At 44.7% G+C, this 21,137-nt stretch overlaps 1 protein-coding gene across 2 annotated transcripts; it reads right to left on the bottom strand.

Moving 5' to 3' along the window:
- Window positions 1–80: 80 nt before the first annotated feature.
- PPP4R3B (protein phosphatase 4 regulatory subunit 3B) lies at window positions 81–19,754 on the bottom strand. 2 transcript variants are annotated; one of them, XM_059840558.1, is made up of 16 exons: window positions 19,330–19,754; window positions 17,936–17,991; window positions 12,072–12,170; window positions 10,978–11,598; window positions 8,037–8,114; window positions 7,723–7,839; window positions 6,980–7,096; window positions 6,504–6,635; window positions 5,976–6,078; window positions 5,298–5,339; window positions 4,886–5,044; window positions 4,499–4,668; window positions 3,775–3,914; window positions 3,117–3,301; window positions 2,477–2,601; window positions 81–1,800 (listed from the first exon to the last, which is right to left on the bottom strand). In XM_059840558.1, exons 1-16 carry the CDS (start codon window positions 19,469–19,471, stop codon window positions 1,705–1,707), a joined length of 2,382 nt encoding a protein of 793 aa, XP_059696541.1. In that variant the 5' UTR covers window positions 19,472–19,754; the 3' UTR covers window positions 81–1,704. The 2 variants fall into 2 exon arrangements, with proteins under 2 accessions (XP_059696541.1, XP_059696540.1); XM_059840557.1 differs by having other exon boundaries at window positions 2,477–2,679; window positions 19,330–19,752.
- Window positions 19,755–21,137: the final 1,383 nt, after the last annotated feature.

Below are 21,137 nucleotides of genomic sequence, written 5' to 3'. Positions count from 1 at the left end.
CTTAAACAATATCCTACAACAGCCACATTGGAAAGTCTGAGTTCACTTACCATGTGAAACAAACCAAACAAAAGCAATAATTATGGAATTACAGGGTCACATTTTAATTCCTGAATTTTACAGTTCAGCATTAATATCACCACATGTATACAAATGGTGTAAAACAAGTACAGTGGTATCTTTAATACAAAATAAACTTCTGTTTTATGGAAAAAACTATACTTCATATCTACACAGACAGCCCATCTTTTCCAAACAAGAGCTAAAATTAAAACTAACTACAAAAATCTCCAAAACAGAGAAACTGCTTCAGTTTAAACTATTCCAGGAGAAATGGACCCATAACACGTATTACAAGAGTGATCTATGTGGTGGATTGCAGCTGGTTCCATCTTTACCATCTCTGACACAGTCGCTGGGAAATCTCCTCTCACTTAGTCATGATCTCGGATCACACATGGGCAAACTAACATTAAAATATTTACAGTTCATGTGCTGCTCTTGAAAAATAAAACCTGGACTGTTTGCCTCTGTCACCTTGCCATGAACTCCGCTATTCCAGTCACAGTTCACTCACCTATGTGGAATGTGCTTTGTGTTTTGAAAAAGCAGCTTTTGTGCCACCCCAGGTTCAGGTGCTGCTTGTGGATTCCGCCTCCAAGCCCTCAAGGTGTTCTCCTGGCAATAATCCCATCTTGGTCCAAACTGACTTGGGTGTTAAAACGCTGCTCAGTCCATCACTATGAAAAACCTTTGAGTGTTTCTTACTCCCACCTCAACCATGCAGCTCCCAAACAGGGAAATGGCTGCTCCAAGAGGAGGCAGCCCTTGGAACACCGTGGAGCACGTTGGAATTCAGGCTCTTCCCAACCTGAAGCCAAGAGCTGAGGGATGTGCTGGGTGCAGCCCCACCATGACACAAGCAGCTCCTGCAGACCCTTGGGAAGCCACTGCTCCTTGGCATAGATATTTCTGGACGTCTCACTGACAAAACAAGCAAAACCTTCCATTTTGAATCCAGCTTCCATTCTCTCCTCTTGGAAAATACAAATTAAAACTTATTTTAACTGTTTTAAACAACTCAACATGCACTATAACTGCAGTGTCCCTCCCTCCAATCATGAGAAATGCAGTTTAGTTGGTAATAAATGGTCCCAAAATATGGATTGTTCTTATGCAAACAGAGTTAGTTTTCCCTTAAAATTTTCTTAAAAGAGGCATTGCTAAAAGAACACAACTGACAGCACCATTACAAAATTAAGATTACTGGGTTCAAAATTTAAGCTTGAATTTTTTTTCCTAGTTCTGTTAAACAATGGGGAAACCCTGCAATATTTTTAAAAAAGTGTTACCATACCTTTCCCTCCCCCTTTCCCTCCCAACACCTGAGACTTTCCTTGCTGAGAAGCCATCATCCAGGTTCTGAGAATACTAACCCACCTTTTTTTTTTAATTTTTCTTTTTTTTGACAGCCTGAATGGCAGACTCCTTACTTTCTAGAAAGACATTAAGTTCCATGGAAGATTTGTGTTTACAGAACTAACCCTTTCTAGCTGTTACACCGAGTTTCTTTTGCTACTCCTTGTATTATCTTATATACTCATGGGAGAAAGCTTTCTGATTCAGATTCTTTTTAGCTCTTAAAACAGTTGCAGCATTTGAAACCCCATAATAAAAGTTCTTATTCCAAAGTTTTGGTTTCTTTTATGAACCCAGACGAGGTCTTTTCCTTGGAGATGTCTCCTCCTCTTCATCATCGTCTTCATCATCAGGATAATCCACTAGCCCAACTAGACTTCCCTGCCAATTAGAAAAGGAAAAAGGAAGTTTTTATATTGAAGAAGTACCTAGAAAGGTGCAAATTTGAACACGACCTCCAGCCAACCTGTCCAGGGCACTCCAGCCTTTGGCATTCCAAGTCCCATTTGTCTGGCAAATGGGTTTGAACCCCAAACTGCAAAACATAGTGGAGCTTCCTCACTCCTCTGGGTCTGGACTGGGAACTGTTTAAAAATCACCTTCAGCCCAGGGGGACAGACACAAACTCCAACATGCAGGCTGACATCCCTTTGGCTGCTCAGCCTTAGGGTGGGCAAGCACTCCCTGCTACACTTTTCTGCAGCTGCTCAGGAGCTCAATGGCTGAGTCAGGCACCACACAGGGTTTGTCTCCTCAAAAACACTGGGCAATTCCCCAGCCCCTAACAGAGGCACTAAGAGAGTTCCCAAAAACCCCAATTTCCTTTGTACATCAGACACACAGAGCAGCAAGTGAGCAGGAACAAAAAGCGGAAATAGCGAAACGATGCAGAGGATGTGGGATGAGACTGCACCCGCCAGATCCCGACAGAGTCCAGCCCCACTCAGACCTCCCCGGAGCAGTGGGGGATTCCCTGCGGGGCTCGGGGTGAACTTATCCCCAGCTGAGCCCTGCTGCCCACAGGCTGTGCTGCTGTTCCCCACCCGAGCTCTCCCACCTTGGGGGCCGGCACCGCCGGGCTCAGGGCCGCGTTCTTGGAAGAGGAGCCGTTGGAGCTGGCTGGTGATGTCTGAGCTGCCACGGATTTGCTGTTTGCACCATTCGCGCCGTTGGCTGCGCTGGCTGAGTGGGAAAAAGTGAATTTGAATCCCCCAGCTGAAGTCCTTTTTGGAAGATTCTCTTTGTCTTCACTCTCCTTAGCTGAGGGATAAACATTGTCACACTTAGGTATCAGCTGCACACCAAGGAGTACAATCCACATCACAGTGCAATCGCAGGAGAGAGCCAGCAGGTATTTTGGTCCCAATTCTGCTGCAATTCTCAGTTCCCCAACCAAGCCCATCCTGAGCCCACCAGCAGCAAACCGAGCAGGGCCTGGACGCTGAGGGCACGGGGACGTGGCTCACCTGGAGCACACAGGCACATTCAAAGTCCTGCTTTTGGATACCATTTAAACTCATTATTTTAATCCTAAACTGGCTTGCGAAGACACATTTGGATGTCAAGACTCAATTACATGGAATACCCTGTCCTGCTGCTTGAGGTACAGAGCACCAACCACGGGTTAGTTTGGGTGATACTCCATGGATCTGCCATGGAGCACTTCCAGTGCCAACAAGCTCAAACAGAGTAAATACCTTTTTTAGTTTCCATAAATTTCTCATAGCTATCTGGAAAATCATCCTCCTGTTTTGACTTCTCAACTGGAGGTACAACAGCTTCACCTTCTTCCTCTTCATCTTCATTGAACCACATTTCTTCATCCTCCTCCAAGGCTCTGGCATCCCTGCGGAATCTATTGCTACGCAATATGGATGGGACACTGTAAGAGACACACAGGGATTCCAGCTCGGCTGCTGTTCAGGCTCGCCATCACAAATGCCTTCAGAGCTTTGGAGGCAATCAGTGCATTTGAGAAGGCAATGCAGCTCCACCTCTGCTTCTGCCCTCATCCCAAGACTCACCAACACCCCAGCTGATGATGAGCCTGACTGAATCCCAAATCAGAGTGACAGAGCAACATTCTACTCTTCTCTTAGGGAGTTCTCTCTCTTCTCTTAGACACTTTTCTGAACATAACATTTAGTCCACTGGCCAACATCAGCTCTACTGCACTTGGCCACAAGGAAAGGCAGATGGGGCTTTCCTCTAATCTGCGTAGTTTTCACCAAGAATGAAACCCAGCCTCAGTCCCAGCCTCCTGCTCCTGCTGCCCTCTGGGAAAGAGAAAAGCAAGGAGCAGCCCTGCAGAGCAGCAGCCCCTGCCAGGCTCAGGGCACAGAAACTGGGGCCTACCTGTTCAGCTTCTGGCTTTGTCGGTCCTTTTCCTGCTCATATTTTGTCTTCAGTCCCTTGAATGTCTGAACATACTCAATAGATTCAAGTGCATTATAGAAGTTTTCAACTATATGTGCAATAAGGGACTTAATATCTTCCTGCAGAAGAACAAAACAGGATTTCAGCCTCAAATGGGCACAAGCAGTTCAGAAAGCTTTTGAGTTTAGTTTGGAAAGTAACTGATTTCTTGCCCAAAGCCAAAGCATTATTGTACAACATTACACAAATGTGAAGCATGAAATCAGATTTATCCTTAATAAAAGAGATTGAGATATAATTATTAGACTCCCCATAGAAACAGACAATGGACCCAGAAGCGTCCCAACAAAGATTTTTTTATGTAGGAGAGCTGTGCCCTGTCCTCCCCACAGGCTCCAGACCTCCCCAGTCCTCAGCAACTACAGCAGCTCATGTGGGACCAGGAACCTTTTGGTCAGTCCCCCTCTATCAAGTCTCTCACCCTATCAGGCAAATCCTCCAATTCCTAATGTTCTTCTTGCTGGAAAAGACAGCAGCTACCACACCCTACAACTAAAAGCCACCCTTCGCTTTCACAGGTCACAAAGATTCCCAGCAAAGCCTCCCACACATGAAGGCCCTGGCAGCAAGTGGCTCAGGAGCTGCTGCAAGTACTTGTTTTCCAAGGAGCTGGTGCTCCTGTGAGAGCTGCAGCTGCACTCACCACTCTGATGAACTCGAAGAGCTCGATCACAGCAGAGTTGAGCAGGTTGTAGCGAGTGCCGTTGTCCAGCAGGGCGTTGATCACTGGCTCAAAGAGGTTTCCCTTGGTGATGTAACGGTTGTAGAACTCATCTTTCAGCCCGATTATCCTCCTCATAAAGCGAAGAGCACCTGTGGGAAGAAAAATTCAAGGAGTTAATACCCACATGCCAGGGCTTCTGGAAAGAACTGCAACCCCTCATGTTAGCCAGAGGAAGATGGGCCCCCACACCCAGAGCATTACAATTTCACCCACACCTGCTGACACAAATCCCAAGTGTACACTGAACACCTTCCACACAGCCCCACCATGCCTGGAAGAAGGAAATCACAACAGCTCCATACTCACACAAGGCCAGAAATGTGTGTTTGGAATTCATCAATACCAGTACTCTTCTTAGCAAATCTTTGTTCATAATGTAATTCTTGATGTGATATGTGTGGTGCTCCACACAAAAAGTAAGCAGCTCCAAAATTAAGGCAAGTAGTTGTGCTGTTTGGTAATTATCTGCAAGAAAAATGAACAATTCCAACTTTCAGTAACAAGGTTGACTAGGGAAAAAAAACCCCACTAAGTTAAAAACAGATGAAAATGTTTTTTCATCTTCCAGTCATCTCAAGTGAATCAAAGCTCCTTTACCTTTCAGTAAAAAGTATTAAAAGAAATAAAATATGGGCATGCCTAACTTTTTTTTTTTTTCTGGAGTACCATACACAGCACACACGACAAGTTTCAAAATTCAAAGTCAATTTACACTTACCAGGACAAATTGTATTACTCTTAGTGGATCCAACTACTGCATCTGATGAAGAGAAAACAAAAACAAAAATCAGAAAAAGGTTTTCAAAGCACTGTCAAGATTTGAAAGATGGGGATAAACAATCAATTCTACCAAGTGCTCAGATTTTTCATCAGATCAAATGTTTGTGAGCTACAGGGACACAATCACACAGCAAGAATGCAGCCAGGTGAGATTTCTGTATTTAATTTACCTTAGAAAGTTTTAAATCCATCTAGGTGAAAATGTATAACCTAAACCTTAGGAATATGATATAAAATAAAAGCACCAGTCCTACATTTTTCAAATAATGCATTAAAATGAGAGCATTTTCATTTACAGACACTGCATTTAAATTACAGACACTCTGCTTTACAGGAAGTATTTTCTAAATGCAATTAACAATTGTATATTAGCATGATTAACATCAAGGAAGTGCATCTTGCACAAAGCACAGCACAAAGCTGCAGCAGCATCCAGAGCTGCAGGGAAGAGCTGAGAACTGCTGCCCACAGAACCCCTGTCCCTGGGGGAGCAGCACTTCTCCACAAGCACATTCCCAGCTGGCATCTCAGGCTGATCCCTGGGACCAGCACTGTCAGTCACTGCCAAACACTACAGGCCTGAAAGGAAGGAAAAGAAAGTGGAAATATTCAGTACCTTTTTCACATTTATCCTCCGATGTATTGGCCAGAAGTGGAGCAGTGAGAACGTGCATACAATGGTTGTAGAAGAAATTGAGAAATTCACTCTTTTCTGTTTTCTAAAACAAAAATAACTTCATTAAACACTGGGATTTGTACACAGGCTTTTAAATAAGAAAGAACAGTAACACAGGAGACAGCCCATACAGAATTCTACTGGCTCCTTCAGGTCTGCCTGTATATTTGTTGGGCCTGCAGGACTATGTTTGTTCAGGGAAGATCAGTTTTTGCACTTTGGGGCAACTAACCAAGCTCACCATCACCAAAAAAATCCCCACCATGCAAACATCTACTGAAAAAACATCAACAACTCAAAAAGCTTGACAAAACTTTTGTTAATAAACACCTGCACAATGCCCCAAAATGGAAACGTTAAGCTTATTTTTGGCCTGTTTAAATTCAGTATCAGAGCAAACGTGGAGAAATGTCAGTTTTTCAGCTCTGCTGAGACAGTGCAGTATCTGTACCCCCCACATATCCTTACATTGGCTGTGGCTAGCATATTCTCTGGGTCAATCAGGGTTCTCAGCAGCCCCATTAACTGAACAGCTCCCCCGAGCTCCGGATCTGTGTCGCAGATCATCTGCTCAATGACCACATTGATGAGGAGGATGTCCTGCAGAAAAACCCAAACAAACACACCACCAAACAGTTAGACACACTTTCAAGAGTGGAAAGTAATTCCCATAGTCTCTGTAATTTTTTTGAAGACAACTTTACATGAAACTGAAGAATTGAGAGTTGCATTTGGATACAGCAATTCTGGCAAGCACAACCCTCCTCACCTACAACTCTTGGCAGTCAGATTTCCAAAACTGTAAACTCATCCAACACCAACATGCTCAGAAATGCTTGTATATTAAGCCTACTTTTTCTTGTACTTCTAGAGGTTTGTTTTGCTGTTTTGTTTGTTTCCTCCTTGCCCAAAGACTGAACAAACTGCAAACCACTGTGACTTACATCATCACTCTGCTGGGCCTCTTGCATCACAAATTCTCGGACCATGGATGGGCTGAATTCTACTAGATAAGAAAATATATCTGTAGCAGCAGATCTAACTTGCAGATCATCCATTCCCTAATAGAGAGAGAAATTGATTAGCAAGAACAAATTAAACCAGTATTTATTATCAAGTAAAGCTGAAAGTAATAGGCACTTTTAAGTTTTGGGAACATCTCATTACCAGAATTTCTATGAGAAGCACAGTAATAGGGTTACAGAAAAACAACAATAAACCAGCAAAATGAATTGCAATGTTCAGGCAGCAACAGCTGCTTCAACCACAGGAGTGAAAGAAATTCTGTTTTCCCACTGCTGATTAGGACAGATTAATCTGCTAACGACAGGATTATGGGATCTTTTGGGAGGAACCAGCCAACAGTTCAAGATTATCTAAAAATACTTCTCGGGCCCTGGGCCAGCAACAACCACAACAACAATCCAGCTGCACAAAGAGCCTCTGCCAGTTTTTACACCCCCTTGTCCCAAGGACTGTGCTGACCACAGGCTCACACCAGGTGAGAACACCCAGATCAGCCAGGTCAGGCACTTCAGAGCTGGGGGCAGCCTCTGCATTGGGAACACTCCAATCAACTCCCACTCCAGCACAGCAAAACCGACACAGAGGGGCTCAGCAGAGCCAAAACTGCCTCCATGGCTGTAGCTCTTCTACTTGGTTAAAATCAGCTTGAGGTTTCACTCACCATTACAATTTCAAGAGCTGGAAGAATTCCCAACTTTGCCAAAGTTTTGAAAAATGCATCTCTGTTCTGAGGTTGCAACGTCTGAGAAAAGGCGCAGAATTCCTTGAAGAAGTTCACCTGTCACACAGGGAAAAAGGAATTCGAGCATTTGGGTCAGAAAACTCTCTGAAAGGATCAAACAGTTACATTTCGGGGCAGAGTTTGTGTGCTGGCTGGCTGTACAGAAATCCCTCAGTGACTGCAGAAGAGTTTCACTGTTTCTCCTTCACCCCCTGACCTCGAGCCTGGAGGCAGCACAGGGGGCTGGCACTTACCAGCTCACACCGCTTGTCGTCGTCTGTAGCTTCGTCTGTCAACTGTGCAAAAACTTCTGATAAAAACTTCTCGTCTTCCTGTGTGACACACAAAAGGAACACACCTTACACAGCGCCTCTGGAAAACAACTTCCATCCCTACAGGAGCCAACCCTGCAGAAAGTCCAGCTCTGCATCCCATTTATGCCAAAGAAGACAAACGCCAGAGCACACATCCAGTGGGATCTCTCCCAAGGCATTGTTTCAGCACTCCCTCTGAGCAGCAGAAGCAGCTCCAGGAGAGCAGAGCCAGGTGAAGCTGAGCTCAGTGATGGTCCCTAAAACTGCATCTACAAAGTGCCAGCCAAGGGACAGCTTTACAGCCATGTCCCCAGAACCTTACTCACAATGAAACAGCCTCTCTCACTTGCACGCGCTCTGCTTTGCCAAGCTGGGAAACATTATGGACTATTACTGGATTTTCACATTCACATCCTGTTACCAAGAGATATTTACAGGAACACCTCACTTCTTGCAAAGCATTTCAGTTACCCCATAAGATCAAGAGGCACCCAAAACCCAAAATCAGCATGTCTCAAGGGTTTGGGCACTTTCTGCCCTTGGATTATTATGCACTCTTTCACATTGAAAATAAGTGTTGGAGTTCTCTCAAATTCAAAGGTTTCTGTTACCTTTTTTAGACAATACAAATCTGACAGCAAACAGTAACATGCTACAGCTTTACAAAATTTTGCATCACTGTACCAATTCAACTCAATAACCTTGTGCATTGAACAAAAATGAACAGCAGCATTCCAATATACATGAGCTTTACATTACATAACACAGAGTGTGCTTACCTGTCTATTTTGCTGTGTGCTGTCACTAAAATCTGTCTGCTTTATTAGAGTAACAATACAGAATTTTTACAGTTACAGCAATGCCAACCAAAGTCTGGCAAACCTTTTCCTGACAATTTTAAGATGTGGGGATAGAAGTGCTTTACAAACAAATGATACCTGGCATCAACATCACAGGGAGTGCAACATACACAGATTTAGTAGTTTATTTTAAGCTTTGCTGGCTTAAACAGCTTAATTAAGCCTGTTACAAAAAGAAAAAAAAACCAAAACCCAAACCACATTACAATCAACAGCAGATTGAGTAGAAAATCCCTACTACAGAACACCTGAGCACAGAAACATCTCCTGCTTGTCTAGGGCTGCTGCATCCTGTGTCCTGAAGCAGGGCATGGATGGAGGTTCCTTTCCCACGTGGCTGTGGCTGCCCCTCCAGCAGCAGCACTGGGCTCCAGTGCTCCGTGGCACGTAGAAAGGAGCTTTGCTGCCGTGGCAAACACAATCTGCTGCTCCTCTGAACTGCCTTCTCCCAGGGAGCTTTGCCAGTGTATTTAGGGTAACAGGACGTCCCATGTGTTCCCCAAACCCAAAGGAGCTTTGGAGTTCTTGTGCCCAACAAGCTGATTTACACCACAGGCCTGTGAAAGCAATCCTGGACCTGAGGTCCCCACGACCTGAAGTGGGAATTTTCCTCAAGAGTGCTGTAACATCTTTTCCATGTGTGCTTTCTTCTCAACCTGTAATTCTCAAGGATCAACATTATCTGAAAATCACCACACATCTCATTCACAGGCTATGGAATAAGCAGGCAAACCTGTGTGCACACACTCCCTCTATGATGGCAAACCCAGCAAGGAACTGTCAGGGAATTTCAGAACCTTCTGCAAGGAGTACTCGAGGTAACAGCAAATCTGAGTTCTCTGATACTGTCCAATTAAACATTCAGTACTGTAGAGCCCCAAGGGAAAAAAAAAAAAAGAACTCTATAGACTTTAAAATCTCTAAATGCAAACAGGACTGTGGCCTCAGGAGCATAATACTGAATTTATTTTTAGTTTTTGAAAATATATGCAAAAGAATTTAAAGGAAAATCTTTATTTAACACAAAGCTAATAATTTTGCAAGAGGGATTTAATTGTTTCTTTCTGCTATTGAGCCACAAAGATAGCAGAAAGAAGCCAAATAGCATACTCATGCAATTCCCTACAATTACTCAGCTTTATTTTCCAGTGCTCTGTTGAACTCTTTACCACATTTCACCCATATCTGAACTCAATAGCATATTCCATATGGATATGTTATGTCTCCAGTGCCCCCTTCTTTCCACCATTTTTACCTCCTTCCTCTTCTCCTCAACTCTTGGTGTTTCACAGAGGCTCTCCACACTCACCCCAAGAGTATGGGGTGGGTGTGTGATATATCCTACACAAATGGGCCATTTTTGGACACAGATAAACAGAATAAAGCCACTTGGCTACCCAGGAGTTTGCACCAACTGGAAACCCCAAAAAGCCATGAATTCACACAGCTCTCCACTGAGGCTCCTTCCAGGGTCCCAACCACCTTGGAGCCTCTTCTGACTCCAGTGTTCAGGACAGTTTTTCATAAAGTAACAGCTAGGTTATTTATTAATAAATACTTGTGGATATCAGTATGAAAAAAACCCCAGCAACTAGTGACTTAATCTTTAAGACAACGGGAACATTTGAAATTAGTACCATGATGTAACAGTAGTGCAACAGGAATGGTTCTGAACATGCTCTTTTGAGTCACAGATCCAGAATTTGTCACAAAACCAGCACAATGTCCCTAATACAGAATACTAGTTGCCTGTTCTCTAGATACCTACACAAACTTGACCAAAAATTGTATGTTGCTTGGGAATCAAGGAGAAAAATCTTCAGCTTTACAACCCATTAAAAATATTAGAATACTCACCTGAAATGTACCTCTTCAAAATACAAAATCAGAGGTATCAGAGAGCAGGGCAATCATTCAAAACATTATGCAAATGACGTGTGTGATTAACTGCAATCCATTTTGAAACTATAGCTACAGGCATCTACAAACAATCCATCTAGAGCATATGAAGAACCACTTACCTGCAACATACTGACAATCTCAACTTTGTTGAAGAAAATAAAGGAAGTGAGGGTAGAAAGAAAATTCTCTTCAAAAACAGATGGTGTCGGCAAGATGATGTCCTGAATATACTGTACCCTGTAAGTCTGGTGGATTTTTTGCCTGAGTTCAGAGTCTGTAATAGGAATAACCTCCTTAAATTTTGCTGTTTTGGTCAAGAACTCCCTGTGCCGTTTTGGCTGAGCCAAGGAAGGATCATACTCGAGGCATCCGACCACATCCATAATACACTCGTCAGAGAACATCACCTCAAACAGAGTTGCTTTGTTGAGGAACAAAATCCCTCGAATAATTTCATACAAATGATGCAAGCCTTCGGTGTTCTCTAAATTCTCACAGACTTGGAAAAGCTGTAGCAGTTTTTTAATGTAGCCTTCGTTCTCCAAGGCCAGGGCCAGCTTTTCCCTACGGATGGGTGAGGAAAGAACAGAGGTAACTAGGTCAGCAATCTCTTCAAGTTTGTTGAGTTCACAAGTAGGAAGGTCAATCAGAGGACTGGTTTCAGGCATTTCCTCTATGTGTTCCTCTTCTGACTCAATAAGGTCCTGCGTGACTTCCACTGAAGGATCCTTACCCTGAACCTAAGGGAAGAGTGCACACAGTTACTGTCTGATCCCAAAATGTACAAAAATGAGCAGGTCAGTAACCAAAATAACAACACATCCCAACTGCCCAGTGTGTCCCAAGGCAGCTGCAATGGGATCTGAGCTCTCTGGTTCTTACTGCACTCCACCAAGCTGCTTCCTGAGGCCAGCTGGGAGGAGGACAATTAAAGCATGGAACTCTGGCAGTCCCTTTCTAATAAACAATCACACCAACTGCCCCAGAACACCGACCACCTGAGTCTCACCATTACAGTGATTTTTCAAAGGCCTGACATTCAATCATAAGAACAACAACTGGTGCTCTAAGCAGAGGCAATTCAAGACCTTGCACAGAAAAGAACAAATATTTGCTTACTTTACAAGCAGGTTTAAAAAGGATGCACAAACACATCAAGTCACAGAAGACACTAGAACACGTGGAATAAATGGCATGTTTCAATTTACTGTACCTGGCAGATTTTTTCCCAAATTTCATCACAGCCAGCTTTTTCTTGAAAACTCAGTGCTAAATCATAGTTCTCTGCTTCTGACCAAACAATCAGGGTGTCCTGTTTGAGATAAAATCAAGAAAGTAATTGTTTCTGAAACAGGTCTGCACTACATACTAACCTCTATTCCTTAAAAGCCAATGTCTACAGAATAAATAATTTTAATTAAAGTTACACTTGCCCAAAAAACCCCATAAACCACTAAAATATATCACCTGTTCTGCCATACATCGACTTTCTTTCTTGTTATTTTATGACCACTGCCTTACACAAAACATATTTAAAGATGCTATTTTTCATATCCAAGCCATTTATGATGGCATTTTTCTGCAAGATACATTTCTTGAGCCAACAGTCTTGAAATGGGAATGCACAGACTAGATTAAGAAAACCTACAATATAACAGGTTAAGTATTTTCATATCTAGTAAGATAGAAACAAACCCCCTAAGATTTCAGTTTTCCCCTCAGAAAGTACTTGACAGCCCTAGCTAAGTGAGATATAATGCCTAGCTAATGTTCAAATATTCCTTTCTGAATTAAAAGCCATACAGCCTGAATAATACAAAACTCCCAAGTTCCTACTAAAGTTACAACCATATTGCCAGTTATTATCACCTGAGCTAGGTTTTCTTGCCTGTTACTAACGTCTCCACCAATTCAATTTGTGCACTTGCACAGCAGATCTGGAAGTTTCAATGGAATTTCTGAACAGGCTAAAATGGTTTTTGAAGAGGCTTTATTAGACACTTGCTGCTGTCCTGTAAGGAATACAGGCCTGCACTTCAACATTCAAATACAGAGTGGTTGTGGTTTAACCCAGCTGCCAAGGAAGTACCACACAGCTGCTCACTCACTTCCTCCCACCACTGGGATGGGAAGGAGAATCAGGACAAGGTGAAAGTTCTGTTCTTGAGGTAAGAACTGTTTCAAAAATGAAATAAAATAAAATATAACAAGCAATTATAATAGTCACAGCAAAAAAAGGAAGGGGAAGAAAGGAATAAACCCTGACAGACAAGTGATGCTCTGCACCACCTGAGCAGTGATTGGCCCCTCCTGGCCAACCCCCAGTTTATCCCTGCCCCTGATACCCCAGGTATGGAACATCCCTCTGGCCAGGTCCCTCACAGCTCCCTGGGCAGCTCCTCACTGCCAGAGCATGGGGAACTCATCAGTCCTTGACTGAAGGTAAGCACTGCTCAGCAACAGCTAAAACATCCCTGTGCTCTCAGTGTCATTCTCATCCTAAATCCAACCACACACTGCACCAGCTACTGGGATGAAAATTAACTCTGTCCCAGACAAAAGCAGGAGAACAATTCCCTATCCTACAGCAAACTCATCTTCATATAAAAATATCCAAACTGAGTAGCTCTCTGATAAACCTCCAGAATGTTTTATGAGCTCCAGCAAAACTGTTCAACATTGCAAGTTTGACTTCCTGGACTGTTGCCACAGATTTTTAAATACTGAAGTGTTTTTTAAACACTAGCAAGCTCTTGCTTAATGGTCAGTAAAGTAATTTAATTCCCACATTTACAACATTCAATATTCACCACACAACTCCTCAAGGCTGGTTAGGACTTCAGACCACTTATAATGAACACAAAATATTAAGAGTGGTATCTTTAAGCTCAGCAAGGAAACCCAAAGAAACACCTGATGATATTCCTTAGGAAGCTTCAGAGGCAGTAAGTTTTAAACAGGCCTTTGTAAATGCAGTTATCTGGGCTTACACAGGTCAGGGAGCACTCCTCTACTTCCAGGAGAGAGGGGACTGACATCTGGGAAGGACTGTGGGCATGGGACAGCAGGTTCCCTCTTCCTTCAGCAGTTATTGGGAAAACACACACCTGTCTCAACAAACACAACTGCCCAGCTGCCACAACTACCACTGGCACATGAATTAACATCAGCAGCACTGACACAGCATTAATTCCTCAGCTAATTTCTACAGTAATCCTAATTCCTCAATATCCATGGGGAGTTGTATATCTTGGGGGTTTTGGCTTTGCCCTTTTTTTTTTCTTTGAAAATAAAGTTAAGAATAACATCACTGTTGACAAATGCCTACCAACAGATCCATTTCCTTCTCCCAAAATAATCACAGGCCACACTCAAAACAATGAAATTTGCACAGACAATTTTTTTAATTTCTTACTAATTGTTACACATTTCTTTAGAGAAACAAAGTTTCCCTGTTGTGGAAAGAACAGAATTCAATGAGTGAACTGAGTTCACTGTGGTTTCAGCACTGTTGTGAGCTGTTAATTTATATTACAGTGTCCTATATTACACTTGCACTTTTCTCCTACAGAGAAATATTAATAGGGAGCCTCTCTGCTGTCAGGCTCCACTCACAACTGATCCAAGTTCTTAGAGCTGACGTGGTTTTCACTCACAGCTGTCCCCCCTCATCTCCAGCTCAAGACCTCTGGATCTCTGTATTTACCTTGTGCCATTTCAGAGTCAACAACTCAACTGGGCTTCAAGGGAAAAATAATAATTGTCAACTGCATGCATGGAAAAGCTTCATCATCTCCCTGATCTGGTTCTTGTTCAGAGACTGATAAAAAAAATAATTCTCAAGTACAATTTGATGGCTGCTACAGAATTCCAAATCTGAAATGTTTACCTTGAAACATTCTGTGCAAGTACTGATGCCCTGCCACTCAAAATCAATGCACTCCAGGTAAGCTGAGCCTCAGAGGTGCTTCACTGAACAAAGAAGGACACAGGCATTCAGCAGCCCTATTCATAGCCCAGGATGATTCAAGTAAGAGAATTAACGCAGTAACTTAAAATGACTCCAGGCACCCAGGGACTGCAGTCAAAAATTTGTGAAAATTCTCGAGTTACTGAATGGTACTTGTTACAATCTGTACTGCCCACACAAAGCAGAAGTTATATAAGCTTTTCCAAAAATATTTCAGAAAGGCTGAAAGATGGTTTCAACAGAAAATAATTGTCCAAAACCAATATAAGACGTACTCATCTGGCACACACTTCCTGCATGACCTCAGACAACCCAGGAAGAGCAGACAGACACCTTCCAGGCCAGGCTCTACACTCCCACCTGCTTAGAGGCCATGCTGCTCCATCCACGAGCAACAGCAACGTTCCTCAATTCACCAATAAAGACAAAACAGATTAATTCTGAACAGAAACTGAAACTCAGAGCAGTTCAAACCCTTCTCCAGTGCTGGTGCTGGTGTGCAGTGTCTGCTACTCCACCCCCCGTGCTCCTGCACTGCACCACGTCCCCATGCCAGCACCAGTGTGCTGCACAGGGAAGCAGATGGGGAACACGTGGGGATAAAAACGAATCCAGCAGGAAGACATGTTTCAACTGACTCAGTCCGACATCTAACCTGCCGCTGGATGAAACAGGAGTGAAGAAGCCCTCTGGCAAAACTGCTGGGACTGGCTTTAACAGCACCCCTGCAAATGTGTTAAATCCTGGCCACCAGGAGCTCCTGTTCTGCCTCGAACAAAGCAACAAAGCTTTCTGTTGTTACATGAGTGATGGCAACTCTGGGCAAAAGACGGGATTTGCACAGGATCTTCATCTCTGAGCTGCAAACGGACCACGCCCAAAGCCAAGGGAACACCGGAAGGCAACACTCCCAGTAAGGATTTCTGCAGCAGCTCCATGTCTTTCAGCCATGGACTCGCTCTTCTGCAAGTTGTGCCACGGAACAGTAACCTCGAGCAGAGGCTGAAACATCAAATGGGTGTGATGCCAACCTTTAAAACTACTCCTGCCAGAGCCTCCAGAACACATCTGACCCTGCCCTCTGGCTAACGTGGGGTGTCCAGCAGAGGTGTGTAACTCTCCAAGCCTGTGCCCCAAAATCCAGGGGGACCTAAAGCTCTTCGCGTTCTTTGCATTCATCTAACCAGAGATAATTTACATTGTATGTTGAACAGCTTGGCACCTGTCTGACCCATCCAAGCCCAGTTTCCCTTGAGAAAGGGAAAGTCGTGAGGACAGTGTGCCCAACACCTGGACAGAATGAATTCCCCAGGAACCACAAACGCGACTGGAGCACGGAGGTAACAGGCCTGTCCTGTTTGGGGTTAGCCAATAGCTACAGCACGACTTGGCACTAGCAGTGCAATACTGGAAGTCACAGACTGATGCACAGCACCGAAAAATCAGTGCTGGTTTCCTTTTTTCACAGGACGCTGTTATGCAAACCACAATTAAGCGCTAAGTACCCTCTAAGTGCAGTCAAGTCATTTACATGACAGATGTGTAGGCAGGGCATGTTTCTTTTCCATCCAGCTGCACCACCCTGCAGCTTTCCCCAAATCCCAGACCATCAACTCCAAGACAATGCTCTGGGTCAACTAAAAGGTGCACGAGGTTGTACAAACCTTAAGGAGCAAACAGTGAAGAAAAAGCTTTCTGCCACATGGACACAAAAGCATTAGTATCAGAAATAAAAGCCAGCCAAAATAAACCTCAGCTTGAGTGTTTCTAAACTATGATCTAACTTTTCCACAAGAAAAAGGGTAACAAAAGCTACTTAAGTCACTTGAAAATTTGCTACCAATTAAGTAAAAAAGTCCTACAATTTATCAGTTGTAGTTTCAGGAAACAGGGTGTGAAAGGAAGCATTTTAAAACTTTACAGCAACAAAATCAGCATTTGTATTTCACTGTGTATAGGTTTCCTCTAGTAAACAGGAAGCAGTTCAAGACTTGGCTTCTGGAGCTCTGCAGAGCTCCTTCCTCAGCATGGCCCACCCAGGGAAAGCCTCCAGCCACCAACCCCTAACAAGTGAAAAGCAGAAACCACAGCAAACAGCCCCCTGGAAAGGCTGGCCCAAAACTCCACCTCACTCCTAACCTAAAATGAGCCAACCGATGTCCACAAGATAACAAAGTCTCTTTCTCAAATTCTCACACTGTAACTCGTCACTATAACAAAATCCTCAAAGATGTGTCCCTCTGTGACTTGGGAAGAACACATCTACTGTTTTCTACAGTGCTGAAACACTTCTGGATACCACAACGATAAAGAACAAGAATCAGCCACTGAAGGAACAGAGACTCTACTGTAGAACAAAGGAACAGAGAGAAAAAACTCCAGAAAACCCATGAGAACAATGCAGGCAGAGACATCAAAAATGCATGCTGAAAAAGGGAAAACAATAAAAGCAGAAGAGATTCAGTAAGCCGATTTTTTTCAGTGCCTGAAACAAAAATAACCCATTAACACAGCTCCCAACTGTTTTACTTCTTTGTCTTGCAGCAGGTTTACCCCTAGGAAAGGTAACTCTCACCGTGGCTTGTGGCCTTACCTAGGACAACAGGAGCTTTCAGGGCTTAAAATAAAAACTGAACAGCAACAACAAAGAAAGGAGTCCCACAAAGACAAATTCCTCCATGTTATTTCCAGAAAAATAACTTAATAAATAAATAAATTAATACAATTGAACAGAGCTGGTCAAAGTTTTGCCTCCCTATTGCAATTATTTCAGAGGGCCTGGCATGGGAGACAAAAGTTACACATACATGTTATCAACTATCCTTCCTGTAACGATTTCAATATTTCTCCAAATTGCATATATTATCTTCAAAGCCTGAAGTCCAAAATGTATTTCTCTAGAAGACCCACATATTAATTTCTAGAATGTGAAGCATTCAGCACCCACAGGCTTCTAAGCAATTTTTTCACCTCTATAAAAAACACCATCAAAAATTGCATGTCCTCCTGCCTTTCCTTTTTTTCCTGGAAAATGCAATTACTCCGAGCACAAAACAATTCCTCAGCACCAGCAACCAGAGAAAGTAAAGCCTAGCAATAATACTTGCCTGCTGTTTTTGATATGCAGTATTTGGATTTATCTTCGATTCTAACAGTAGTGAACCTGAAAAAGGTATGAAGAGAGATTTACTGAGTCCAACAAAACAAACATCTCCACACATCTCACACCACTGCCCACGTGCCAGCCAACAGACTCTCAGCTTAATCCAAATCTCACAGAAAATCCACAAGAACCGCCTCCTTTAAATATAATTTCCTAAAATAAGCCAGGTAAGACAAAATTCAACAGGAATATCCCTATTAAAATACACTTTTCTCTTTCAATTTAGTCCAAATCTACCGTAGCACTCATTTCTTCTGAAATCTGGTGTAAGAACCAGCTTTTTTAGAGGTCTTTTAGGCCAAGTATAGAAATTCCAGCAGGTAATGTGCTGCCCAGCATAAAAATGTTTTTGTCCAGAGAAGCCACGTGGGTCACTTGCTTTTATTCCCTTCAGCTGCCCTTCCGAAGTGAATCATCCAGCTACTAGAAACGCAGGGACTTTATCTTGTGTATGCAAGCAGTGTATGTCTCCTGGCAACAGCTCCGGAGCAATTTATACCGGTCTTAGGTGGTTTACTTAGCACATTAGCACCTGTCGGCTGACAAAGTGGGGAGCACGTACCTCCCCCCTCTAAAAAAGACCCTTTAAGGTGACTTTAAAGTGCAATAAAACACGAGGGATGCCACCCGACTGGAACACAAGCAGGGAATTCCTGAGGAGAAAAAGAGCAACAAACAAACAACTTTTTTCACAGCAGTAAGAAAGGGAGGAAAAGAGCACCTCAAAATGAAAGGATATTGCTCTGAAAGAGAATAAAATGTCCTCATATGTCACAGCTTCAGCTCTGTTCAGGCCGGGGAGCTGCAGCTGGCTGGGGTAACAGCATGGAGCTGAGTGAGGGGAGGTTTAGGATGGATATCGGGGAAAGGCTCTTCCCCCAGAGGGTGGTCGGGCACTGCTCAGGCTCCCTAGGAAATGGTCCCGAGGCTGCCCGAGCTGCAGGAGCGCCTGGACAACGCTCTCAGGGACACGGTGGGATTGTTGGGAGCTCAGTGCAGGGCCAGGAGATGGACTTTGATGATCCGGAGGGGTCCCTTCCAGCTCAGCACATTCCATAATTCTATGAACTGGGAGGGGAAAAGTCTAAGACCACGGTAGCAAACGCTGCTGTGGCTCGCATGGTAAGAAGGAAACTTCACAAGATCCCCAAGATAAGGGAAGGCACGGAGAGTGGAAATAATAACAATAACACCAACAATCCTCTGGGGTATCCCAAGGGAAGGCACCAACAGCCGAGTCCGGCGATGGTGAGGGGCAGCCCCGGCGGTCGGGGCCCGGAGCCGGGCGTGGGGCGAGGGGAAGCGGCCTGGGCAGCCCCGGCCACGCTCTCATCTCACCGTCCGACTCGGCGCGCACCAGCAGCGACATCCCCTTCAGCCGCTCCACGTAGCTGGAGGAGACGTGCCCGGTGCCCCTGTCGTCCCATTGCCGATCCTCGTTGAGCGTGTAGACCTTCACCCGCCGGCGGGTGTCCGACATGGTGCAGCCCCGGGCCCGCTCCGCCTCCGCGGGGGCGATGGAGTGAGGGCGGCGGGGAGCAAGCGGGGCCGCCGGGCCGCTCAGGGGCACCGCGGGGCCTTTAGCGCGCCGCTTCCCATGGCGAGTCAGCGTCGCCGCGCCCCGGCCCGGGCCTCGCTGGCGCCGCTCCGCCTCAGCAGCTACCACAGCGCCGCCGCCATCTTGTAACCCGGCTCGGGCCGCCTTTCTCTTCCTCCCCGCCCGGGCACGGGCTCCCCTCGCAGGGGCTACGGCGGCCGCCCGCTGCCGCCGCGCCGCCGACGGGACGGCGGCCACAGGGGCGGGGCCGCGGGGCGGGGCCCGCGCGCGCTCCCTCACGGCGCCGAGGCGGGAACGGGGAGGGGGAAACAAAATGGCGGCTGCCCTCACCCACAGCGGGGTGTGGGCGCATCACTGCCTTTGAAGGCCCGAGGCGTCTAAAGGGGGAATTGGCTCACATGTTACCCCGAAAAAACTTAATTTTCTTTTTTCCTTTTATTTTTAAAGTCCGTCTACAAGCTGGTGCCACCGCTGACGAAACACACGCCTCCCCCCGTCACGCCACAGAAAGTGCCACCCACCGCCGTCACACAAAATGACGAGCGAGCTCCACGCTCCGGCCAGGGTAAATTTAAACAGCACACGCAACTGAAACAGTTTCAATTTTTAAGAAGAAAAAGTGTCCCCTGCATCACAAAGCGGCGGAAAGGTTAGTGAGCGGCATCTCCTTACAGCAGCAGCCATAGTGCAACACGTCTGCCCCTGCTTTGTACATCTCCACAGAAGGCTCGAAAGCTAAACTGAAGGTGAAGCTTCAAAAAGGAGAGAAACATGCTTAATTAGCCCTTAACAGCGTACAGTTTAAGACAGACCACTTGCCAAGCATCGTGGAGTCTGTGTATCTTAAGTTTTCAAAGCTAAATACCATCTACACGGTTCCTCTGTACTACAAACAAAAAAAAAAAAAAAAATTACATCTCCCTGCTTGGGTGGGAATAGGGAAAAGGACCCAAAAGTGTTCAGGGAGTAAAGCTGTGTGTAACAACGGGAAACTGGGGACGAGGAGAAGCCTGGCTGTGTCTCCAAACCCAATTTTTGAGGCTCTGAAGGGGAAGGAAGGAGGGAGGACAGGTTCTCCTGAGGCCAGGGTGTGCCCCTTTCCCAGACAAAGCCAGACTTTCCTGGCTCTTGCCTCACGGTGAAAGCAGTTACACCGGTATGGCTCCTGTTCTCACGACTGGCATTTCTCTGCTCTCAAGTTCAAATGTGGTTCCAGAGGAAGGGAAAGAAAGTGTTTCCAACAAACTCTGCCACTCAAAGTAACTATGTGCAACTTTTCCAAACATTCTCCGGGCAGATTTAGAAAACTTAACATCTAAGTAACATTTGAGTCTCGGCTTTTGCTCTGATATTCATTGTAGCAGGCCTCTAAGATTCAGTCACCAAGAAAACACAAGATACACCTCTGAGAATTATCCTATGCACTTCTATTTAGCTGTATAGGAGCACACCTTGGGACATGTGCATCATTATGGACAAGTGAGTCAGTAACTATAAAAAGACCATGTTAAGTGATTTCAAAACCCCGGACTGAGAATCACATGAACCAGTTTACAGTCAGGTTCCAAACAAGCCTTCCCTGCTGTGT

This window comes from Haemorhous mexicanus, chromosome 3 (genome assembly GCF_027477595.1).
Source record: "Haemorhous mexicanus isolate bHaeMex1 chromosome 3, bHaeMex1.pri, whole genome shotgun sequence".
Taxonomy (NCBI): Eukaryota; Metazoa; Chordata; class Aves; order Passeriformes; family Fringillidae; genus Haemorhous; species Haemorhous mexicanus.
This window is presented reverse-complemented; position numbering and strand designations above follow the sequence as displayed.